The sequence below is a fragment of the Sinohyriopsis cumingii genome, chromosome 5 (genome assembly GCF_028554795.1).
Source record: "Sinohyriopsis cumingii isolate HCF-2022 chromosome 5, ASM2855479v2, whole genome shotgun sequence".
NCBI lineage: Eukaryota > Metazoa > Mollusca > Bivalvia > Unionida > Unionidae > Sinohyriopsis > Sinohyriopsis cumingii.
In genome coordinates, this window is record NC_142965.1 from 131,670,998 (window position 1) to 131,698,498 (window position 27,501).

Here is a 27,501-nt window from a genome sequence, read left to right on the forward strand (position 1 = left end):
GTCGCAGTTAGACATAGTTTAGAAGTTCTATCCATATGAAATGACAGGTCACAGTTAGACCTAGTTTAGAAGTTCTATCCATATGAAATGACAGGTCACAGTTAGACCTAGTTTAGAAGTTCTATCCATATTAAATGACAGGTCACAGTTAGACCTAGTTTAGAAGTTCTATCCATATTAAATGACACATCACAGTTAGACCTAGTTTAGAAGTTCTATCCATATTAAATGACACATCACATTTAGACCTAGTTTAGAAGTTCTGCCCATATTAAATGACATGTCACAGTTAGACCTAGTTTAGAAGTTCGATCTATATTAAATGACAGGTCACAGTTAGAACTAGTTTAGAAGTTCTATCCATATTAAATGACAGGTCACATTTAGACCTAGTTTAGAAGTTCTGCCCATATTAAATGACATGTCACAGTTAGACCTAGTTTAGAAGTTTGATCCATATTAAATGACAGGTCACAGTTAGAACTAGTTTAGAGTCTGTATGTGTGTGTGTTTGTGCTTGGATTTTTAATGTACATGTATCTTTAAAAAAAATTCACTCATATCACTACGGTGTCTACAGTGTGATGACAGTTTATAGTGATGGCTAGCACTGGGGCATCATGTCACAGACATGTAGCGTGTCCCACCCAGTCACATTATCTTGACACCAAGCCAACCAGTCCTAACTCTAACCTCTTCATGCTGAGTGCCAAGTGAGGCAGCTGTTAGTACCATTTTTGGAAGTCTTTGGTATGACTCAGCTGGGGCTCAAACCCACGACCTCTTGCATCTGAGGTGGATGCTCTAACCACTAGGCCACCGGAGCAGTCCACCTAGTTTAGAAGTTCTATCCATATTAAATGACATGTCACAGTTGGACCTAGTTTAGAAGTTCTATCTGTATTAAATGATAGGTTACTGTTAGTCAGACCTGGTTTAAAAGCTCTATCCATGTTAAACAATAGGTCACAATTAGACAGTTTAGAAGATATATCGATATTAAATGATGGGTCACAATTAGACATTGTTTTGAAATCCTGTCCATATTAAATGGTAGGTCACAGTTAGACATAGTTTATAAGACATCCATATTAAATGATGGGTCACAATTAGACATAGTTTATAAGACATCCATATTAAATGGTGGGTCACAATTAGGTATAGTTTTGAAGCTCTTTATAATTTCAGTACCTTCAAGAAATAAAAAAAAATTATTTATCTTTGTTTCTATTTAAAGTTTTGACCATATTGGTACACAGAAACCTTTTTTTAAAAATTAGGAATAAATACACAAACACATTCTACCAAAAAATGGAAAATTAACTTTTTCTGATTTTCTTGATACATCACCTTTTACTTCATTTATTCAGGACACGGATTGATGTATTGTTTTCATGAAAATGAATGAGAACTATGTCGGAGCATCAAAGTCAGGCATGAAATTTATGGTGACCATTGTGGGCATCTTGTTGTGAGATTACACTTATTCAAATTTATCAACTTCAGGAGCAGTTGAATGTGAACATTTCTTCAAATGTAAAAAATCCTGTATACTTGTTAACATATGTAAAAAAATTTAAATACAAATGTTACAATCAGGGTGCCCATGATCATGGAAAACTGGATTTTTTTAATGGAATATAAATTGAAAAGTTGAGAAACAAATGTTGTGGAAACTATGGCAACATTGTGGACAATGGTTCAAACTGAAAATCACACTTGCTTGTCAGCCTATGGAGTGGGTGGATCTGAGGTTTGTAAGGGGTGGGGGAGAACATGTTTAGAAAAAACGTTGATTATGTGGTTATCTTTTATATTGCCATAAACATTCAAGATTTTAGTAATGGAAAGTCAAAAACTTGTCCAAGAGAGGTCATGGGAAAAAACCCAAAGAAAGAGTCCCTCAAAGGAGACTGGTGCTCCACTGGCTGAACTTTCAAGGATCTACAATTTAGTCTGTCTTTTTATTATTTTCAACTGTTGTTTATTGAGACGTCTCAGATTTGCATTAACAATAATATATTTTTAGGTGTTTAAAATGGCATGTCAACATGAAAAAAACCAGTATAGCCTAGGCTGGCTGTCAATACTACAAATGTGCAGTCCAAAAACAGAAGCTTAATGCTTTTGTGGCATTATATGCCTGATTATTTACATTTTGTCTAGATAATGTATATTTTGATTTAAAAATGTATCCCTTTAAGAAAAAGTGCCAATGAGTTTAGTTGTAGCACAAAATTATGTTGTGCTTCAAGTTAAATTTTGTCACATTTTCCAAGCACTAATCTTTCTAAACACGTTACATTGATGTGAAATATACTGGTTCATCATTAGCGGTGTACTTGTATATTTATTGCATGATTGATCATTAGGAGTGTATATTTATAGTGCAAATTAATAAATCCATTATCAACTTTCCATCATGAGCCCTTGAGCTGGGGATCTGGTACTCCTGTTATCACTCTGCTCTGGAATTTATTTTGGACATTTAGTACATTATTCCCTCCCTGGACATTACTTGGCAAGTTAATGCAGCCACCTTTTCACTGTACATGTATATTTTTATCTTTTGTTCTTTGCTAGGTGTTTTTGATTGGTACCCAACACAATCAAAATCAGTAAGGATGTTTGTCAGCCAATAAAATTGATTATCTTGTGCTTTAGAAATTAGTGCCATGTTCAGTGTGCTTGGGATCACTCAAATCAGTCAGCCTATAATCAAACCGTTATATTTTACTAGATCTTTGTTATGCATTATGGGCACCAGAGGTAACTTTTTGTGTTAACAAATATGGGTCATTGGCACAAGAGTGCAGCCTAAAATGAGCACTGGAACTAGTCTGCCAGATTGACTTACCCACCTCTGGCCATTTAGCTAAGGGGGCACTCACCAGATATGTTCTTTCGAGAGCGTGATGTATGTAAGGTGAAGTTGTTTGCATTTAAAACATGCACAAAGGAGAGAATGATGGCATACCTCTATGCTACATTATTGTACTTGTGGAAATTGTACACGATCTAAGCACATGGTAACTAAAATGACTGCTACTTTGTGCTAAAAAAAATCACTTTAAATTAGTCTAAAGTACAAAATATTTAGCACCTATTAAAATAGGGAAAATGCATTTTCCCCAACTAGACAATATCAGCTTCTGAAAGTGCAATGGATGAATTGCTACATATATAAAATGTACAAAAAAGCTATCGGCTCTTTTTTAATTACAATTCTGACAGCCACGAAGTGAAAATGACCAAGTGGAGCTAGCAGTTTTTGAAAGATGCACATCTGGACTAAGGCCAAGCTGTATACTCTATAACCCATATTACACCCATCAATCATATACCAAAATAACGGGAATTAAAAGGTTGTTTGAACAATACCTAAGATATACAAGGTCTTAAGTAGCCAGTATAACCAGTGAGGAAACCCGGGGAAATTCTTTCTCTTTAAAATTCCAGCTGCAAAATACAAAACTGTAGAGTGCCGCCTAAGTAAGCATGTAGAGAGTTCAGTAGGTTGCTGCTTTTGGGGTAGTCAGAGTTAATAAAGTAAGATGGAGAAGTCTGGCTCTATTGTCATAATTCGAGTAATTACAGGATAGTCTCTTTAATCAGAGTTGAAAACAAGGTGATTTGGTGAATTTTTTTTAAATAAATGAAGCAGGGCCCAGTGTCCATTCTTCATTGGTCAATTCATGAAGTCATCGATTGTAGTATATTGGACAGGATTGTTTCTTTAAAATCATTAGACACCTTTCTTTAGAGTTGTCAACAAGGCAATTTGCAATTTTTGAAAGATGAGGCAAAGACCTCTAAATTCTTTGTTGGTCCAGTCATCAACAGTTTAGTGGTTATCTATACCAACTTTTGTGATACTTTTAAATGTAAAAATAAGTAGCAAACATTTATATTAACAATATGGGGTTTTCTTTTATGGAGGAAGAGAAAAAAAACAAGCTTAAACTGAAATCTCTGTAGTGCATTTTTTGGGAGGGAATGGAAAGTACATAAATTTCAAGGAAGGAATTTTTTCAGTATATATATATATATATATATATATATATATATATATATATATATATATATATATATATTGGAAGGATGGCATTAAAAAAAAATCGGACATTTCAGGGGAGATGGTTTTGCAAGCCTGTAACATCATAGCTGCATTGATCAAGTTCTAAATATCAGGATGGAAATGTAGAATTTCTTAGTGAGCTGAAATATCTTGTTTTCTCAATACGAAGGGCACAAGTGTTTTTTTTTTTAACTCTCACAAAAATAGAATAGTTGGGTCATCATTGCAAGCAAAAATATTCTTCCCAAAACCATATAGATTCAACTAAAAACTGTACAGACCCCGATTTGCCCTAACTTAATGCGCCAGCAGATCAGGGTTTATAAAGTTTGCTAAAACTAACCTGTAGAACAAAGAATAAAGACCCTCATTTGCCAGTACATTACCTGACAGCAGATCAGGGTCTGTTTGGTTTACAGCTGGGTGCAACTTTTGATGAAAGTAAATAATGAAAGCTGTGTGTGCAAAAAAAAAATGAATTCTCGGCTTTGATTGTATTTGGAGAATAAAAATTTAATATCTCCTTTCCAAAGTGGCTTTTGTTATGGCCATAGCTCCAATGATCATCTGGTTAGACTGGAAACATTTAGTAGCAGTTTTCTTTGATTTAGAAAAGGCCTATGACACTACATGGAAGTACGGGATACTAAATGACCTGCACGATCTGGGTCTAAAAGGCCGTCTGCCCTCTTTCAGAGAATTCAAGGTACAAGTGGGCTCCACCCTCTCTGATATGCATGAGTAAGAGATGGGGGTTGTCTCGGGGCAGTATTTTATCTGATGCTTTTCAACACCAAGTGTTTGCTCCTGGTGTGGATTGCTCCTTATACGTTGATGATTTTCTAATATGTTATTGATTAAAGCACATGCATACAATTGACAACTACAGCAAAATATCAAGATTCAAAATTGGGCCAGTAGTAATGGTTTCAAATTCTCTAAATCAAAAATGGTATGTATGCATTTCTGTCAGTTATGAAGACATCATGATGAACCTAAACTCATGCTGGATGGAACACCTATTCCAATTGTTGAGGAAACAAAGTTTTTAGGTATTATCTTCGACAGAAAACTGACTTTAATTCCACACCAAAAGAACTTGAAAGCTAAGTGCTTGAAATCTCTAGATCTACTTAAAGTAGTAGCACACACTGACTGGGGTACTGATAGACAAGTTGTCCTCAATTTATATAGACCGTTTATTTGCTCCAAACTGGACTATGGTTGCGTTGTTTATGGTTCAGCTATTTAAAGATGTTAGACCCAATTCATCAATAAGGAATAAGGCTCGCTCTAGGAGCATTTAAGGCATCCCCGTGTGAAGGCCTTCTTGTTGAAGCGAATTAAGATCAAACCCTCGGACCTCTGCTTTTTCAACCCAAATACAAAACCTTATATGAAAATAACCCAAATACAAAACCTTGTATGAAAATAAATACAAAACCTTATATGAAAATAACAACCCAAATACAAAACCTTGTATGGAAATAAATACAAAACCTTATATGATAGCAACAACCTAAATACAAAACCTTATATGAAAATAACGCCATACCTTCCTTTGGCATTAGAATATAATCAGCCTTGACAGGACCAAAATTGATCTTTCTAAAATTTGAAAATGCCCATCTTTGAAACACTTCCTTGGCTACTTGAACAAAAGGTACTTTTTGTGCTACACGATGGAAACAGATCTGAAACAAACCCTTCCATCTTCCACAAATCTTATCATGAACTCACTGAATTTAAAAACTACACAAGAATTTATACTGATGGCTCAAAGGATGAGGAAAAGGCTGCTGCCTCCTTTAGCAGAAAACACACAACAAAAGTTTGCTTACCAAATTTTTTTCAGCCGAAATCAGAGCAATAGACCTTGCTTTACAATATATCGAAAACTTATTTTAAACAGCATCGTCATCTCTGACTCACTATCTTCAGACACTACACAATACAAAACTGGAGAACCCATTACTAACCAATATTCTCGTCAAAAATACTGAGCTGAGTACCACCCATAATATAGTATACTGTTGGTTACCCAGCAGTGTAGGTATTAAAGGTAATGAAAATGCAGATCGTGCTGCTGAACAGCCCTATCCCTAGAACCATCTGATTTTAAAATATCATATGCTGATTTTAAACCTAGTATCAAAGGGTCTTTACGTCAAAAGTGGCAAGCATCATGGAATGATGCAGTAAATAACAAATTTCATGCCATCAAGCCAACCCTAGGAGAATGGACTCCTTCCTACAGAACCATTCATAGGGAGGTGGTAGTCATTGCAAGATTTAGAAATGGTTATAATTATATAACCCACTAACGCATGCTGAAAGGCTAAGACCCACCAGAGTGCGTTTCTTGCAATGAACCATTCACTGCAAATCACTTTATGATGGAATATTTCAACCTCCAACCTACGTGCGATCAGTACTACAATGTGCATTACATGAAGGAACGTTGATACAATAAACATCACTTATATTATAGAATTCCTCAAAGAAGTAAACATTTGTTCTAAGCTATAACTTTTATGCCATCACTTTGAGCAGTTTTACGTAATGTATATACCGTCCCTTACTTTCAATACCTTTTCATCTGTCTTCATTAACATACACCATTTACATTCCCCCTTGATCGGGAAGCTTTATATATTACAGTTACCATCTTATCGTTTTACTTTCGATGGTTGATACAAAACCTTTTACCACTTTTAAATGATCCTACATATAACCTTTTGGATGGCGCTGAATAGCCAAACAGTGCTTGTGCGCTGTAAAATTGCAATCAATCAATCAAAAGTAACCCACTCCCTGAATGATGTTCTGAGCCTATCTGAACAGCCGTGCAATTTTTTTATGTAGATTGGTCCTTTACAGCAGAATTACACTTTAGAGTCCATTTTCACCAAGAAATTTTCACCTCTGCACATCGCATGGGTTGCATTTATGTACACCAGTGTATGCCATCAATTTAAATATGTAAAAATAATTATTGTGGATTGTCCATTAAATTATTCAAGCTTTACACATCTTAAATGCCTTAGAAATCAAAATGACCTGCATTCATCGGCAGACTAATGTGTGTGAATTGGAATTTTAACAGCTTTAACAATTTTAGTCATATCGCTATGATGTCTGCAGTGTGGCAGTTTATAGTGATGTCTAGCACTGGTGTATTATGCTGCATAATGTAGCATGTAGCACGATGTCTCACCCAAGCGAGACAGCTGTTAGTACCCCTTTTAAAAGTCTTTGGTATGACTCAGCTGGGGTTCGAACCCGTGACCTTCTGCATCCGAGGCGGATGCTCTAACCACTAAGCAGACTAAAAATCACTGCAGTAAATTCTTACGTGAATCAACTAGGATTATTAACCTTCTTTATATTTTGACCACAAAAAAATTGGCCAGGATTTACCGATGTGTGTGTTGGAAAACATGTACATTTTCTTGTTAGCAGTGGTAGTATTTTGCATGTAATTTACTGCTGAGAATAACATTTGTAACTCACTACATGTGGTAGTATGGATCCATAACTGGTGACTGCATACATGTAGAACAAGAATGACAAGAAATCAATGAATGTGTGTTGAAATACATAGGTTTATACTAAATGCCATTCAAGCTTCATGCAATGTGAAAATCATTGCTGTACAAGAAAATTAATTATAATCCTTAAGCTATACATTTCTGGAACTTTATTTGTTAAACCTCTCAGCTCGACTGGATTTTCGGTTATCTACATTAACATCACAACCAGGCACATTATGAATATCAAAACAGTTTCTGCAACTCTCAATTTTCATATTTGTCTGCATGTCTTGAATACTATAGATATTGCAGTTCTGCCAAATTTTGGGGATTATGTGGTTGCCATGGACATAGTAGATATTCTAACTCATAAACCAAGGGTTGCCTAATTGTGTTAACATCTTTATCCCTCCCCCCATATACCAAAAGTTCAAAAAACAAACTTCTGCAATGGCCTAAAAATCCATGTATAATCTATTCATGGTCATGACAAGCATAAAAAATTTCAAGTCTCCAAGTTGATGTGGGTTTAATGCCATTTCTCAGTGCAGGATAGGCGATATGGTGGCAGAGGAAGAACCACAGAAAAACCCTGTAAGAAAATCCAACAATGGGAAGCTACTAGCAGCTTTCTCACATACCCTCATTGACTGAACCATAGTCGTACCCATATGGACAGATGGCAGTAAATAAAAGCACTTTAGATCAATGGCACCCAGGGAACCTCATGGTTCTAATTGCAGTGATGATTCAGGACAGACATACAGACGGACAGCAGCCAAGCAAATATGCACTGTTCTACTGCAGTGGGAGAACAAAAAAAGACACTACAGACAACTATATTTTTTATAATTGTTAGACATTTATTCAAGATAAGTGAATCCCAAATCGTCATCAATGAACTCTGTCAAACAAACTTTCCAAACACATGTACAGGCAAGCTGTTTGCTATGACACAAAAAGAATGGAATGTGTAAAAAAAAAAAAAACTAGAATGTTTTCCCATGCAGCACAAAAGCTTTCTTAAATATTAATATATACAAAATCCCAAGCTCATGATCATCCAGTTACAATATTTGATTGTTACAATGTATTGTGGTAGTTTTTATTTCACCAAGTCCAATCTTCCACTAGCAACCACTGTGGCTGATTTAAAATCTGTCCCAGTACAGATCAGAATACCAACCTATTTAGAATGATTAGGTATTCTTTGGATTTTAATCGGACTACATCCTGACATGGTCTTGCACTTGTTTTTTTCTTCACTTTGCATGCCTTGAACCTTGATCCAGATCTGCCATTACATAGCAGATCTCACCCTATGCAGTACTCGGTAGAACAAACAACACAGACCCGATCTGCCAGTGAATTATGCATAGTTAATACATAAGCACTACAGTTAATACATAAGCACGTGAGAAGTTTGTGGGTTTTCTTTTTTTAATGATGCATGGTTGGTAACAATGCTTAGTGAATCCACACAAGCATAAAAATGTCCAACAATCTGACGTGTGTGCGACTCGTTGACTATGCTCTTAGGAGTCAAGGCTGCAAATGAACCCAAAGAGTGCCTGTTTATATTTATAAGAACCCTGTACGGAGCTGCCATACACAGAAAGAGTAACATGTCAAATGAGATGATAATGTACTCCACTTTTATTGCTGCTAAAAGGTCAACATTTCACAATTCTCAAATTTTAGTGGTAGCTTTTTTGCTCAAGTCATTAAAATTTATTCTTTTAGGACTGGGGTTAGGTTTGTGTCATGGGTCTTAATACTTGTATAAGATAACGATTCAGAAATGATTGGTTCAAAGATTTTGTCTTGCAAATGGCTGCAGTTTTAAGAATGACGTGTAATTCTCCCAACAATGAAACTGTACTATGTTCTGTAATCACAAACCATCATGCTACTTGGGGTCAATTATCTCTGGAGTATATTAAGAAATAATTCTAGTAGATGGGAACTAAATAGCTAAAGAGAAAAATATGGAAAAACGATTTTCTAACAATACAAAAAATGTGGCAGATGAAAAAGTTACTGAAGATCATGCAAGGGCAACTGCAATTATTTGTTCTTTCTCAGCCCAGACATCAACAAATTTCTGGCTGGCATGGCTTTTGATCACATGGTTTCATTTATTTGAACATTACCCATAACTATTGTTTATACTGGCTTACAAGTTGGGTCCAACTTCACAGACCCAGATCTGCTGTCACAAAATGCTGACATATCTAGTTCTAGGCAGTTTGTTAGGAGTAACATGTAAAAACAAACACCTGCATTATGCATTAGCAGATCAGGGTCCATGTTGCTGGATCCAATCTGAATGAGTATATGCAGTACTGCTCTTCAGAGCAACCCCAAACTGGACACTGTTAACCCCTATAGATTAGAATCAACGCATCAATAAATTCTGAAGTAAAAAAAGCAATAAACTCCAGTCAGAAAAAAGAATGGTCTTATTCATTCTCAATTTTCTGAATACAGATAAATATTAGTAATATAGTAAATTATATAAATAAAGCCCCTCCCCCATCTTTAAGTACCATTTCTTGTAATTTGTTATAAAAATACAATTCCATAATTCATGTCCAAAACAAAATCAATATGAGAAAAAATATACTCTTGACGCCAGGTATATTTTCAATCAATCAAGTTCATATACATTTGAGCAGTATCTGCAAGAAACTCTTGAATCCAACCTAAATACTCGTTATATTTGGGAAATAACAGATTGCCATCATTTGGAAAAGACTACATCAATATGTGCCCCAATGTATCGAAGACGCTAGCAATGGCCAATAGAAAAGTTAACTCAAGTTTTATATAGGTCAAGAAATTTCTTCTGGGATCATAACTATGCTAACAAGAGATAAATACTTGATGGAGCACCAGTAACTAATAACAACAACAAAAAAAAGAGAAATCAACTTCTAGGCTATTAACTCGACATATATATATTATTTTACAGTTATATTACAATAACATATTACTGTTCTATCTTTTGAATTCCAGAAATCTTGAAGATGTACACATAAATTGATGTTCACTTTCTGATGGCACACATGGGCTACCTTCATTTTAAAACCAAAACCATTGAAAAATGTCATACACATGGATATTATTCTTGGAAACACTGATATGTGACTCTACTGATCTACATACATGTACAAATTTCAAGGACACTGAATTTTTGGTAACGTTTTCCCTACACTTAGCAGTTTTCCCTTAAATGTCACAACTGGAATAATAATATATGTAGGAACAGAACATTTCTTGACCCCACCCCCCACCCCATTTTAAACTATTCTACTCCTGCACTACAATGTAATGTCCTTTAGTTACAACCCACGTCTTTTTCTTTACGAAGCACTTCTTGTTGCCAAAATAAGAGCCACGATAAGTCCGTATAGACCCAATACTTCTGCAAAAATCAGAATGAGAATCATCCCTACGAACAGTCGAGGTTGCTGTGCTGTGCCACGAACTCCTGCATCTCCAACAATGCCAATGGCAAACCCTGCAGCCAATCCACTGAGTCCAACACTAAGACCAGCACCCAGATGTGTGAAACTCCTGTAATAAAAAAAAAAAATGCTTACTTGCTTATCACTGAACAACTTGAGGAACAAATTATATTAACTAGAGCTATTAATGATGGGTGCATCACAGAAGGCCACATTTACTGCATTTTGCTCCATCTACTTAAAACAACTTGTTTTTGCAAAACCAAACTCTCAGTAAGGTTATTCAAAGGCACCAGTATTTTAAATTCTCCTGCAACTTTATTTCTTACTGAAAACCCTGAATGATATGTTGGTCTTGTGACCTTTTTCCCTACTAATGACCATGCGTTTTGACCTTGGGGCTTTGCTATGCTATTGTACGACAAGGTGTGGTTCTGGGTAAAATATCATCCAATTATCTGATGGTTTTCTTTTTTTTTAAATGACTGCCTTGATTAGGAAATGGACCACTGGCTTGCATTATCCCTTACATATGACTGAGCAAGAGATATTGTCAAGTCAAGATTAAGAACAGGCTAAAGCAGTGGTTCCCAAATCCCAGGCTGCGACCCAAATCAGGGTTGCAGGATGTTGTCAAGATTTTATTTTGGAGGACTTACAAAACTTGGCAAAATATGGAAAAGTAGTCATGAGGCTCAGAAAAACTTTTGTTGGGGTTGTGGCTAAAAGGGAACCAATGGGTTTAAGTTTTATTTAAATATTTTCACTTTTACAGATTGAATGAATTAAGGTCAACAATTTACATTTTCCTTTTCCATGACCGTGAACTAGAGGATGTGGGCACAGTTAAGGCATGTGGCACAATATCTGGTAGTGACATACAAGCTGTCAAGATTTCATGTAATTAACTTCAATAAGTTATACATCAGACAGGATGTAAGAGTTACATTATCCAGTGACTTTCACCAGGGCATTGATGTGATGTACAAGTTGCATGAAAATATCTCAAGTAGCTGGACCAGCATAAAGGTAAACAAAATTACACTCACCCTTGTGAACCTGACAAAGAGGCATGAAGGCTTGGCTATGGCATGTGACACCATCTAGTCATATATTTGGGTCAAGTTTCATTTCATTATTTTCAGCGGCTCAAGTTATGCTACAGACAAATAGTTACAGAAATTATACTTTCTTCTGCCACTACCCTGACTCTGATGCCAACACACCATCTAGTGATGATGTATATTTGGCAAAGGTTCATGAAAATGTCTTGTTGTTGTGGGCTTAATGCCATTTTTTGGCACACGATAGGCTATATATGGTGGCCAGTTTATCTGGTGGAGTTAGAACCACGGTCAAACTTTCTTGCACACCAATGCTCAATGATCCCGAGACTTGAACACACATGGACAGAGGTGATATGTCAGTAATTGGTAAGATAAACACCTCTGACCACCCCATGAAAATCTCTTCTACCATTACAAAAATATTGGTCAGAAATGCAAATGTTAATGGACAGAACATAATATTTTTGTCCATCCTAAAACGGGATTGATAAATGAAAGTTTCAAGATAAAAAAATTTAAAAAAGGTTACAAAAAAAGTAAAATGGGAGGAGCCAATTAAAAGGAAGTATGAACATTAAAATACAAAAAAACATATATAAAAATGGGATGTCACAAAATGTTCTGAACCAGTGACATCTTGTCTGGCAGGCATGACAGAAAGACAAATGTGGGTGTCAATATAAACTGTTAAATCTCAAAACCAACCCTATCTGAATGTTAAACACATTTTGCACAGCTAAATGTCATACAAAGGGAAGAAACTCTTACACATTACCTACCATCACCACCACTACATAGTTACCCATCAACTGGACGTTGACCAGTTTAAGCTAATACAATCATGGCCACCTCAAATATCAGAAATTTGTCTGCATGGTTGCCAGTTTGTACATTTGGGGAGACCACCTCTTGACCGGCTTCACCATGGTCAGTGGTAGATCTTAGTTTAATTTGGGGTGCATTTTTCATTAACGCAACAAATATGTGAGTAGACATATTCAATTCATTCAGCTATTAATTCAACTAAAGTTAATATTCCTTTGCTACCATCACCCTTTAACCAATTTAATGATGAACAGAACCTGAAAAACATGACAATCTGATTGTGCCAGGATTTACTTCAGTGGGGAAAAAGGCATTTGAATAAGTACAAACAAAGCAAATAGACATGAAGCTCTGCAATATCCAATCAGAATTCAGCTTGTCTAAGACAGGAACCTACTGCATAGTGCGCAGTTTACTGGTCTGCAACAAGCAACAATGCTGGGGTTGACAAGTTCTCTGCTGTATGTTGGGGTCTCAGCATTTCATAAAGATGAGACACAATGAATGTCCCAATTGCATGAACTTCCCAAAACAATGTATTCATTTGCCATCGATTACACAGTTGGCCCTATTTCCACAATACTACTTAGAATATTATCTCACAATGATATTTCGCTTTTACTTCCGACAATACCTGGATGTTTCTGAGAAATGTCTGCAATATTTCTTTGGAGATAAACAAGATCCGTTTCTGGAAAATGCTGGATATTATTGCTGGCTTTTAATTCTTAAAGCCCATATTATGTTCAGCAAAAATTCACAATTCATGACCAAGCAAAAGGACACATATTCAAGTATCTAAATGAACATTTTTATTTGTTTTGGGAAACCCAGTCTAAATACCGCCTATGGCAAATACTTACTTAAACAATGTGTAGTCAGCATTGATGCTGTTGGCTATAAGAGCAGCGACGACCAAACCGTAGATGGCAATGATACCAGCCATGACTACAGGGATGACGGATTTCATGATCAGCTCAGGTCGCATGACGGACATTGCGGCAATACCAGTTCCGGATTTGGCTGTTCCATAGGCAGCTCCCAGTGCTGAAAAGGGAAACAACTCAATGAAACCATCGCTTACATACGTAAATCCAAGGCTCCTCAAAACCCTAATCAAATACTTTTGTGAAAGTTCATGTTTTTTTGTTGTTGCTGCTGGACAACCTTGGATAAAACACTGCCTAGAAAATCCAAACTTGTGAAATGGGATGTATGTATGCATGCATAACATTCAACAGCAATTCAGCACAGTCCTTGCTACTTGAGCCCAACTAAATGTAATGCAGTCCTGCCAACCCTCTGGATTCTAACAAAACTGAAAGTACGTACTTGCAAAACAAAACATGTAGCAAAAATACATGCATGTTTTGTCACTCTCAGATATGACTCATCTCAGTTTGGTGAAGATCTAAGCTTTACACTTGTTGGAGTTTGACGAATCATGGTAACTTTATTGTGTACCTCAGATGCTTTAATCTATGTGAACATGATCCATTTACACCCCTGCATGCAAATGATAAAATAAGAAAGATGGAGACAATCAGCATCTTTACAAATCCACAACCAGCAACATACAAACATAAAATTAATAAACACTGCTTGATCTAGAGAAAAAGTGGGAAGGTCAGAATTACATTTGTCATACATAATGTAGTATCAATTTTAGAATAGCTAATGAATAAAAAAGAAGCGAAGATTACTTTATATGGAAGGAAAGTTAATTTATGGTTAGAAACAAGTCCCAAAATGTGACCTTCCCAATGAGGATCAGAGAACTGTAACGACAGAATTTTGACCATCACCAACTTCTGAACTTGGAAGAGGCAAATCTGAAGTTGTTGATGCATACTTTAGGAATGTATACTGAATGTGATCAAAAGTATGCATACTTTAGGATGCATACTGAATGTGATCAACAGTATGCATACTTTAGGATGTATATTGAATGTAATCAACAGTATACATACTTTAGGATGTATACTGAATGTGATCAACAGTATGCATACTTTAGGAATGTATACTGAATGTAATCAACAGTATGCATACTGAATGTGATCAACAGTATGCATAGTTTAGGATGCATACTGAATGTAATCAACAGTATGCATACTTTAGGATGGATACTGAATGTGATCATCAGTATGCATACTTCAGGAATGTATACTGAATGTGATCAACAGCATGCATACTTCAGGAATGTATACTGAATGCAATCAACAGCATGCATACTTCAGGAATGTATACTGAATGTAATCAACAGTATGCATACTTTAGGATGGATACTGAATGTGATCATCAGTATGCATACTTAGGAATGTATACTGAATGTTATCAACAGTATGCATACTTTAGAATGTATATTGAATGTGACCAACAGTATGCATAGTTTAGGATGTATATTGAATGTGATCAACAGTATGCATACTTTAGGAATGTATACTGAATGTTATCAACAGTATGCATAGTTTAGGATGTACACTGAATGTGATCAACAGTGTGCATACTTTAGGATCGATACTGAATGTAACCAACAGTATGCATACTTTAGGATGGATACCGAATGTAACCAACAGTATGCAAAGTTAGGATGTATACTGAATGTGATCAACAGTGTGCATACTTTAGGATGTATACTGAATGTCATGAACAGTATGCAGAATGTATATTGAATGTGATCAACAGTATGCATACTTTAGGAATGTATACTGAATGTTATCAACAGTATGCATAGTTTAGGATGTATATTGAATGAGATCAACAGTATGCATAGTTTAGGATGTATATTGAATGTGATCAACAGTATGCATAGTTTAGGATGTATATTGAATGTGATCAACAGTATGCATACTTTAGGATGTATACTGAATGTCATCAACAGTATGCAGGATGTATATTGAATGTGATCAACAGTATGCATACTTTAGGAATGTATACTGAATGTTATCAACAGTATGCATAGTTTAGGGTGTATACTGAATGTGATCAACAGCATGCATACTTTAGGATGTATATTGAATGTTATCAACAGTATGCATACTTTTGAATGTATATTGAATGTGACCAACAGTATGCATACTTTAAGATGTATATTGAATGTGAAGACAAGCAACATGCTAAGAATATCCAATTCCTGAAATAAGTCATTTTCCTACGTTGAAAACTGTAATGTTGACCTGAGGTACACCCATATCCCAAGGACTGCTTTCATAATGGGTATAATCTATATGGTATTAGGGGCCAGATTTCCTCATCTTGGATTAGGGGCAAGGATTTCCACATCTGGTATTAGGGGCCAGGATTTCCTTATCTGGGTGTGTGTGTGTGTAATTAATTCACCTATGGCATAGTTTTGGTAAGAGATTTAAATTTTAAAGAGCAAAAGAAGAGTATAAATTTAAAAAGTTTCAATAAATGGTAAATATATGGATCATACAGGTTTGCAAGTAATAGAACTCTTTGAACTGAAGAACCGCTGGAATAAAACATTGAATGACTTCATAGTAAGTAAAGTTTTAGAGAGCTGGCAGATATCATATGTAACAGCTGTGACTGATATGTTGTCACTTGGTATCAAGCACAGACAGTAGCCTCACATGACTAGCATCATTAGGCAAGATTACATATATGATTACAGTATGAACCAGGTCACAGGTTCTGAGAAGGCATTTGGTATTTGGTGATAGTAGCTGTGTGGTGGAGCTAGCTTAAATCAACTGTTCAGTAATGTATATCTGCAATCAATCATTTCAATCCAAAAATTAAACCAAAACAGGAGTTTGATATTTCTTGCATTAACAAATTATATATTCATAATAAAGAAAGCTATTTGTATGTACCTATAGCTATTTGTATGTACCTATAGTTATTTGTATGTATGTACCTATAGCTATTTGTATGTACCTATAGCTATTTGTATGTACCTATAGCCATTTGTATGTACTTATAGTTATTTTAATAGACCAGGTACTGAGATTTTCTTATGGATGAAACAGCAACCTTGTGTGATGCATCTTAGTTTTCTTTACAAAGTTGGAACTTCCAATGCCTGACACTACAAGTGATTTAAAACTAGCACTTCAAGAGGAAAAAGAAAAAGTATCGTAAATACAGGCATCGTTTCCATAGCTTCATCTACTGTGTCTGAAACTATCTGACATAAGATTATGTGGCTTTTTGTTACAGCTGTTTAGCAATGCACGCCTTCATTATATTCTGCATTGCTGATGGGGGGGGGGGGGTCTTCTGAAAAAATTAAATACCTGGCCCGCTAAAAAATTACATCTGCTTGTGATTTCAACATACAGTTTTCAACCCAAATAACCCCTTTTTTCTCTCTTTTTCAAGATGGTCCATGCTATAATATTACTAGTGGTAAAACCTAAACCAGTGGCGATTTATGCCATAAAACTAAGCTGATTGGCCATATTTACTACTGACCAACGGATCAAGACAATTCAGACAGGTGCATTATGTGCATGACTGACCAGTCGTTACTTCCATTTAAAACAAAGTATAAACCCTAACCCAAAAATTTATCCACAACAGAAAATGCAGGGGGGGGGGCCTAATTACGAATTCAGACTGCCCCCAAAAAAGAATTTCCAGTCTAATGATAACCATACAGATACTTTTTTTGTAAAAAAAAATATATAGCAGCACAAAAAAACTCATCTAGCAAGCCACACAAAATGGGGTGGGGGGTACAGTTTTAGGTTGATCACTATTTCATCTTTTTTTTTTTACCTCTTGAAAGTTATGATTATGAGAAATAGTTATGGACCTGTCTATTCCTTTTCTCTCCAAGAACTGTGTGCCACTTTTCATTCTTATCTTCCACTAGTGTAGAATGTGCAACTACGAGCTTCGAGTGCTGGCAGCACAGTATTGATAAAATTGGTAAATGATTCTGGGGAGGCAAAAAATAAAAAAAAAATCAATTGGAGTTGGTCACTCCCCATTCCTTACAAAGCTGAATATAGAGCCTGTGTTTCTATAACAACCAGAACAAGTGTGTGGTCAATAATCAATGAAGATACACAGGATGCTGATTCAGCAGAAACTTCAGGTCTAGCACTATTGTTCACTCTATAGCAAAGTGCATTTTCGAATCACAGAAGTAACCCATATCATAAACGACAGTTTAATATCAATGGAGATAATACTAAGGCAGTGTTGTAACAGTACATTAATGGAGTTCAACGTTATAAGTGAGGTGGCCTTATGGCAGGGTTCATTCAAAATATTGTCACTACCTGTCCTATAAAAGGGAAAATGTTATACTGAGGTGACATATTTCATGGGACTTACGTAATTGCTTCTCACTAAGACAAAGTTTGGGTACAATAATTTAGGCAGCAGTGAAGAAAATAAAAGAACTAAAACCTAAATTGATGGAATCCTCAACCATATTCAAGTGGGACCAATGTATTTACAAACTACATCTAAATATCCAAACAACAGAACATACAGGAGTCATCTAGCTGCCTTTAGTTCTGATGACAGATGCAGTTTTTATGCAAGCGCTGAAGGTTATGTGAAAGACAGATGCCATGTATGCAGACTCAAGAAGGCTATGGAAAACACATGTTGACTATGCAGACCTGAAGAAGGCTATGGAAAACAGGTGCTGACTATGCAGGCCCTGAAGAAGGCTATGGAAAACACAGGTGCTGACAATGCAGGCCTGAAGAAGGCTATGGAAAACAGGTGCTGACTATGCAGGCCTGAAAAAGCTATGGAAAAACGAGTTCTGAGTATGCAGGCAATGAAGGAAATATATGGTGGCTAGTATGGTGGAGAATGATCCCAGAAACCATACAAACCCACAGAACACTAATGACATGTTTTCTCACATACACACTCAATGAGCCAAGACTCGAATTTGTGTGGACAGAGGTGCTCTGTAAGTGCCAGCACATTTTATCACTTTGCCATATGGGGCCACGTACACTGGTAAATCAGGGTCTATGCACATTTTTGTATGCACAATCAGTAGAATAACTATGACCCAGAACTGCCAGCACATCATATGATTGCCAATAGGGTCTATGTTTTCTGATGTCACTAATGTAAGCATGTAAGAGAGTACAGAAAGATGACTGCTTGATTAGTTTGTGATCTACAGCACATCATGAAATCTAAACAAAAATAAAATTAACTGACAGTACTTTTTATGGCATACAAATCAGTTAGAATGACCTTAGTGGAAGAGGACTACAGCAAGTCCACTTGAAAGGCATGTTACTAAATGTTTCTTTAGAGGCAGTCAGGGTATCTCAGATCAGAGCATCTGGTTTGTAATCTAATGATAATTCCCGCCCACCCCTCTTCCACATCTTTTAGTTCTAGAATATACCTTGGGGTGGTACAATATGTATTTTAGCTCTTATGCAATATGATATAAATAGATGCAGTATTGTGAATAGCATCGGGCATGTAAGGCAAATGCAGATCCAAGGCAGCGATCCTTCGCAATAGATCCAAAATAACGGCAGCATAATGCTGCACTGAATTTAATCCATGCTGACTGCGGCAGTTCAGAAGAATAGTAGTGGGAGTAAGAGTACATTTAATGATCATGGCAGAAAATTGATTCTGCAGTTTTACTGTGTAGTTGCTGAGATGGCAGTTTTATTGACTGATTTCACAGACACATCCATACGAAGCTGAGAGCACAGTTTACTGACTAATTTCAGAGACACATTCATACAAAGCTGAGATGGCAGTTTACTGATCTCAGAGACACATCCATACCAAGATGTGAGTTTAAAACATACAGAGTAAACTATAAAAAAACTACCATCTCCTGATTGACACACAAAGGCACCATAAATAACTGTACAACTACCATCTCCTGTCTGACACACAAAGGCACCATAAATAACTGTACAATTAACTCTGTATAGGTTTTCACGGTTGCAAAGGAGTTATAGTGCCTAAAAATGTGCATGTCCACAAAATATTTATAGTTCTGGATAGTTTAGAATTTCGCACCATTTACATTTGGTTAGCGAAGCAAAGCCAACAAAGGAAGGAATCTAGCTGAACTAGAGATCATTATGGTTAAACCAATGAATCAATTATACGTGTCAAACATCTTTTGCTCATACTAGGAGAATAATTATAGACATTACATCAGATAATTAGATGTTTACTGTCCATACTTAAATGATATCAAATGATTAACTTAAATACACTGTCCATATTTATATTATACCAGATAATATAGATTAATTATCCATAATTTCAGATAAATTTGTAGGAACAATTCACTTTGCTGTCCGAATTTAAATATAGCTTACACACACTATTACCACCATGTTGACCAATTCTGCACATCGGGTAATGCTGTGCAACGATATGTTAGTTCTGTAAACATTGGATCACGTGTTATTTTCTTTGTAAAAAAAATCCATTTTGTAGCAAGACAGAACGATCATACTGTAACTAAGAAAAGTGATATTCATAAAGTGTTAAAAATATCCCACATTTCAACTTGAAATGTGCATGAAAATGTGATTTCTAAATGTCAACATGAAGACCCACTCCATGACCTTGAACCTGTAACCCAGAAAATCCTATTTACTAAGTATCTGTTTGAATCATACAAAATAAATCCATTATATAAAAGATGGAAATGTATACCTGAAAAAAAATTATGTATCTTAATCCAAGTTTCCAATTTTGCAAGTTGTACCACACATACAAAATCATCTGCTACCCAACATATCAGCTGGTTGCTAGAATTGGATTCAGACGAAATTTCCCAACATATAGTCTGTTTATAAATTCTTAAGTAACTTTCCCCCCATAAACAAGACATTGTAAACACATTACACCCTATTCACTGTTGTTTCTTTTCCACATAATACCTTATATTTTTTTTATAAAATGTTGAACTTTACTAAATTTGTTACAAGATCGGTTTAGTTGGCTTAATATCGCTTGCCATTTATTAGCATAGTTACAATGAATTTTGTAAAACTAGCTATAAACCTGACTTAATTACTTGACTGAACTGCTGGCAGTAATAGTCCAAAGTAATGTATTTCAATTCTATAGCCCGATGGATAAACAGTACATCTTTTCAAAGTTGTGCACAGAATTGGCCGACATTGCAAGTCATGAAAACAAGTGGTTGGTATACCGTGTGTCCAAAATGAATATTTTTTTAACAGAATATTCTGGCGACATCTGTTTCTTTTCAATGGTAAGCATTGCAGTATTTTATTGTCAATTGGTCGAATTCTGTATTCCTTTTGCTTCAATATTGTAGACGGAAACCTTAGATGCACAGAAATGCCAACAGCACTGTATATAAATTCATCTGACATGAACACACCGATCAAGAGTGGATCAACAGAACAAAATCTCCTACCCTTGTTTTTGTAGCTGATACCATGAACCAACCAGTCCAGAATACACCTGAACCTATATGCTATTATTTACCAATGTACCCGACTTTACCTGATTGCCCGAGTTTGACCTTTTAAGCTGTTATTTACCAATGTACCCGACTTTACCTGACTGCCCGACTTTGACCTTTTATGCTGTTATTTACCAATGTACCTGACTTTACCTGACTGCCCGACTTTGACCTTTTATGCTGTTATTTACCAATGTACCTGACTTTACCTGACTGCCCGACTTTGACCTTTTATGCTGTTATTTACCAATGTACCTGACTGCCCAACTTTGGCCTTTTATGCTGGTATTTACCAATGTACCCGACTTTACCTGACTGCCCAACTTTGACCTTTAATGCTGGTTTTCCCTTTGCATTGACAGTTGTGTGATCTGCCTGTGATTATGGAAACCACCCAACATGTGACTTTGAAAATGTCAGGAAATGAATATTACATTGTATACAGGAGATGCAATTCTATTTACATACACACTAAGCAAGAATTTAAAAGGAGTCTGATCTATAAACATTCACTTGAGGATATTTTGTCCCAAGAATTTCTCTTTTCTGCCCATGGAAGTAAGAAAAGTAGCAAATTCCAACTTTACACAATTTAAATCTGTAAGTAGAAATTGTTGGATTATTCCTTAATTTATATTATATTATTTAAACAACTTCTCCAACAATAAATTGTTTGCAATTGAAATGTTGTTGTTGTAGTGTTTAAAGCCATTTTTAAGCACACGATAGGCTATACATGGCAGCAAGTATTAATGGTGGAGGAAAAACCCGGAAAAATCACGGAAAGAACCACCGACCCACGAGAAGCTACTAGCAAGCTTTCTCACATACCCACATTGGCTAAATCCGAGACTTTAACCCACGCAGACAGGTGAGATGGCAGTGACCTGTAACGGAGAATGCTTTATACCACTCTGGGTCCCTCGCAATTGGAATGTACTTTAACATTTCACTGCTATTAATTTGTCTCTCACTATTACATGCTTACCACGATGCTATCAATATTTCATGTGATATCTCTTCTAAATTTAACCCTTGAAATGTCCCCCCCCCCGCCCCCGATCTCCTCTCTTTAAAAGCTGGAGAAAACAATACAGTCAAATTTCTTCAAAGAACAAACTAAGTACAAGGGATGTCATGTCAAGTAGTAATCTACCTCGCAGAAGACACAAGGCAGAATGGGAAAGTCTAAAGTACATATTATTCTGTTGTGCTGTACCAGTTTTCAACCAGCTGTCCTCCAGTTTGGTCTTGCATATCAGATGTCTTCTTATCTATACCCTACTGACTCTGAAATTACAGCTGACCTACTTCTACAGTATACATGTGCTGAAGGTGTCCTTCCCCAAATACGCATAATGAATGCCTCGAGATTTGTACAAGTGTACTGTTTGTTGTCCATCTCTGACCACCACACTTATCTTTAGTTGTTATCCCATACACTTCCAAATAATTAACGTGAATGAAATCTATACGCAAGATGGTTTCTATTTCTGTCGTGTTACAGTCTACACTGCAAGGCACCGGAGAATCTACTCTCATTTAGCATGCATGGTTGTACGTGTCGAGATTTCCTTCTATCACGAGTTTACATAAATATACACCATAAAAGAAACAATGTAATAGTCTCCAACACATAAATGAAAGCGCCTACTTCCTCCTACCACATTAACTTGTCACCAGGGGTTAATGTGTTAAAGTGCATGGATGTAAAAGGAGCAAATGTATATAAGAAAAACAATCGTAAACAAAATTCTATAAACCAAACGATTTTATACAGCATCTGGTTGGGAATGCTAATGTATTCATTTTACAAAAATCATCTGATCTGGCTATGTTACTTAATAAATTGCCTTCTACCTTAGCAAGTACTGCAACAAAACAAGATTCAAGGACCTTTCAATGACTTTTCTGCATCTAATTTCAGTAACTTTACACTGCAAGGTTTTCTCACTTACCTATGAAAAGTGCACATTATATGGAAGGCCCTATGACACATAAGAGATTTACACTACCAATTGTACCTTGACCCGCTACATTTCCATCAGTCTCCAACTTCTTATTTAATCCAATCGCTTAGTGACACCATGCTCAAATACTAGTTGAAAGCATCTCAACTCCCAGACATATTTAAAGATAATATTTCCAAACCACAGTTACTGTGACCAGAATAATTAGTTTACCTTTATTTTGTTTATGATTAAAGGAATTATTTCTTGAGTATCCAGTTGGACTCAAGTCACACAAAATCTGATTGATTACCAAGGTCTGGTCACATGGCTATTTAGAATACAATCTATCTTGCACACCATACCACCATCCTAATATACAGTCAAAACCTCTGCATAGTTGTCAGGGCTTTATTTGCCAAAAGTGAACTTCACACATGGAATGACATTACTTGTAGTACATGTATCACATAAATGGAGAACCCTTGTTGAAATGAGGATTACAAAGATTAGCAAGGGAACCAGTATTTCACTGCTGTACAGTGGATACAGTAATAACTAAATTTAGGTACTCCTTAATTAGTTTCAAAAGTATTTTTTTTTTCTGTTGTACCATCTATAAATGTTTGGACATGGACTTTAAGCAATTTGTTTCATATATACTGATCATGACACAAAATATGACTGCCTGTCAAGGTATTGTCATCATGAATTATTACATGGAAATTTACTATAATTTATCTAAAAAGTCTATACACTTTTTTAAAACTTTCCCCCGATTTCATAACAGGCATGTATAATCTGATCTGACAATTGAGCATTTTCAGGTAGCTATATGCATTTATAATCGTAACCTTTTGACTAAAGTTAATTATTTTGTTTATGCATTACTGTATTAGGAATTTGTATTAATGCCTTGAAAGTATAAATACCTAACTCGTTAAAATGTGGTCCCAGTATGAATAGTATTTGGTTCAACGCTTGCATTTTGTAATCACATTTACATAATGACATCATAGTATGTACACTGAAGATTTTAACTTGCGCTGAATTATGTATATCCCTTGGATTCCATCCACAGGCACTACTGCATTAAACATAAATATCGTCAAAATACAATGATTCAACAACCAGTGTATTACTTAAAAAATTAAAAGATGTTTTGATGATAGTGACCTTAAATAAGTAAACAGCTTTGTAGTCATGCGAATAATGAGGAGAAAAAGGCAGCTAAATATAAAAGTATATGGCAGTCACCATACAAAATTCCCCCTTTACCACACTGGTTTCAGGTTTAAATGGAAATTGGCCCTGAATGCTGTCAGAAAACCAAAAATGAATTCACCAATTATAAATGAAGGAGACACTAAAACAACCAGCTTGCCAATGTGTTTTTGATGATTTTTGTTTATCTTCTGAATTTTATACCATATTATGATCATTCTTTCATGAACAGGTGAATAAATGATGGTTATGTGTCTTGTACAATTAAATGCATGTAAATTCTAATACAGACCATATCACTTTGTTTGATCGCTTATATCACTTAAAGACGGTAACTCGTGTGCATGCAACTTAAAAGGAAATTTAACAGCAATGTCTTGCTGAAAAACTTGATTGGGTAAGAACAATGAATAAAACAAAATCTGCATCTATTATTTTCAGGAATAAACTGATTGAAGTGAAGATGAGCAGGATTTGCATTGTTTAAGTACTGTACATTACAGCTTGGTTGTCTGGGTAAACTCTAACCAGTCGGTGAATTATGAAGTCTTTATAGTTATCATTAACTTCATGTTGGAGAAATCACAAAATATGCACATGCAAAATAATAACAAAAACAAGCTTAGTAATTTATAAGTTTATTGATGTTATTGAAAGAACTGGTCACTACTGTGTAACACGTGTCCTGCCAATTCCGCTTTCACATTTTTTTTGTGTATACACTTGTTGGGACACAAAAAAGCTATTTTTTGTACATGTATACAAGTCTTGGGACATGAAAAAAATAATATTTTGTGTCCCAAAATAATAGATTTATGGCAATTACAGTAAGGCGATGAATTACAGTCACACCTATATCCCTCATAATAGTCATCATACATGTACATGTTACATTTAGGTGGAAGAATGTCCCAATGGTTTGCTCAAGGTGCAAGTTGGCAGTTCAAATTGTGAATAAAGAAAAGAAAATCATTATCTTTTATTTAGAATTTCAAATAAATTTGTAATATAAACAGAATGAGACCTCAATTTACTAGGCAAATGTGACAGTCTACAGACTATACTAGTTCTGATGTAAGAAAGGTCAGTTCAAGGAAGGATGTTTCTTTAATGAAATTAATAAAAACATTAATGTTGACAAAAGCAATTAGATAGCTTCATTTCATTTTATAATTTACTGTCTTTTAAATAACATCAGCATTTCAATCAACTAAAAGATGTCAATAAAATTGAAAACATACCCACTTACTTGTCAGATTTCAATTCTATCAGGAAAAAGAAATCAAAGTGGAGTCTAACTAAAGCAATAAGTTTGTGGATCAGTGTCAATAAGGACTGCCAAGTGCAAGAGATGTTCTTGAACACTTTGTCTCTAGTTCCCATCAGATGGCTTTGGAACATGCTACACTACACCATTTATTTGTAAAGTTAGACATTGGCCCAAACAACAGTAATATCTGGGAAGGCCTCTTTGTAGGCCTCTTTAATCATTATGAACAAATATATTTATTAATCAATGAACTTCAAAGAACATTATGGAATTTCAAAGGCTTTGGGGGGGGGGGCTTTCAAGGTATTATGAAGGTCACCATAAGAATTCAAATCATATCAAGCAAATCCTTTCTAATGTGAGTGTTTTTTTTCCAAGGTTGCCATAACCTGGACCAACAAGTAGATCTCCATCTTTTTTGTGTTTGAAAATAAATATTAACAACAAATATGTTGTAAAGTATTAGTCAGTTCCTATAGTGATATTACTCTTGCCTTGGGCTGATACTGCTTTCAATGCATGTGTCAGCAATCACAAAAAAGGTTACTAAATAACGGATACAAGAATGTTCTGTTTTGACAGAGTTTAATACAATTTTTTTTTTAGTGTTTTGAAGGATTTAATGCTATGGGTAGAAAGAGGGGGGATAATACTTACTATCCACATAAAAAAGGTCAGTTGAAATAAATTTATTAATTACTAGCAAGCGTCGGACTGATTGGAGGGTGAAAGCTTCAACATGAAATACGGCCCGGCCAGGTTGGTGTCTGCTACCAGTAATGTCAGGAAAATAATAATAATAATAATAATAATAATAATAATAAAAGCGGTGATCTACTTGTTGGTTTAGCCCTAACCCTTCTTTGTCACAGAAGGATTGCCGATTTTAACTTTTTTCATAATCCACCTAAAACTGCTGAAAGGAAAGCGCTTTTCAGTCAATAAAATGTTTATACACAGTATGCTCTTTTGGGGGACAATTATCATAGACATGTAAAGAAGCAATCCTGGGGTAACTTTTGTTTCACTTTCGTCCATGTCTATTTAACTGCGTCTGAATCTACAATCTCTTTGAAGTTCCCCTTAAGTTTCAAACTTTAAAGCAAAGAAAAAAAAAAGAAACAAATATAAAATAAATATACTGTTTGAATTAATTTTAGCTGAATACTTTTAGTATATAAAAAACGCCCCTATACTTCAAACCTTACTATAGAAAACACATAAGGAAGTTAGCTCATCTAAAATTGTGTAATACTTACCACTAAAGGACATAGCTGCTGCAGCGCCCATTGATCCGAAGAATGGTGTGTATGGAGGCCTGTCGTCTGCCATTTTCTTTCAGTTTTCTTCTACTTTAACGATGATAACAAGTGAAGATGTGCAAGAGACTATCGATCAGTCCAATTTATTCAGGGTCCTCACACAAAATGGCAGGTGACGTGTGATCATGTGATCATTTGGGGTATTTTCCGCTTCCGTTGATTTATCGATAAAAGTAGAAGCAATCGCATGAAGTTTTGCACGCGACTAGTGTCTTCTCTTACCTGATTGGGTAGAACTTTCTGGTGCCCAATCAAATTTATTCTGAAACTGTAACGGAAATCATATGATAATCATCCTCTGGTCTCTTAACTTCCGGTACATTCACCGGTTCCGG

The 27,501-nt window shown here is 35.6% G+C and overlaps 1 protein-coding gene across 1 annotated transcript; it reads right to left on the reverse strand.

The window, feature by feature from the left end:
- Positions 1–8,451: 8,451 nt before the first annotated feature.
- Positions 8,452–27,296, reverse strand: LOC149800256 (V-type proton ATPase 16 kDa proteolipid subunit c-like). The gene is made up of 3 exons (XM_089959838.1): positions 27,104–27,296; positions 13,837–14,020; positions 8,452–11,190 (listed from the first exon to the last, which is right to left on the reverse strand). Exons 1-3 carry the CDS (start codon positions 27,174–27,176, stop codon positions 10,977–10,979), a joined length of 471 nt encoding a protein of 156 aa, XP_089815964.1. The 5' UTR covers positions 27,177–27,296; the 3' UTR covers positions 8,452–10,976.
- Positions 27,297–27,501: the final 205 nt, after the last annotated feature.

Bases quoted from the DNA above. Each gene is read 5' to 3' on its own strand.
- LOC149800256 (XM_089959838.1), bottom strand. From the start codon at position 27,176: ATGGCAGACGACAGGCCTCCATACACACCATTCTTCGGATCAATGGGC. The intron at 14,021-27,103 runs GTAAGTATTACA...TTCCCTTTTCAG, and splicing joins AGCAGCTATGTCCTTTAGTG to CACTGGGAGCTGCCTATGGA. The intron at 11,191-13,836 runs GTAAGTATTTGC...TTTTTATTACAG, and splicing joins GCTGACTACACATTGTTTAA to GAGTTTCACACATCTGGGTG.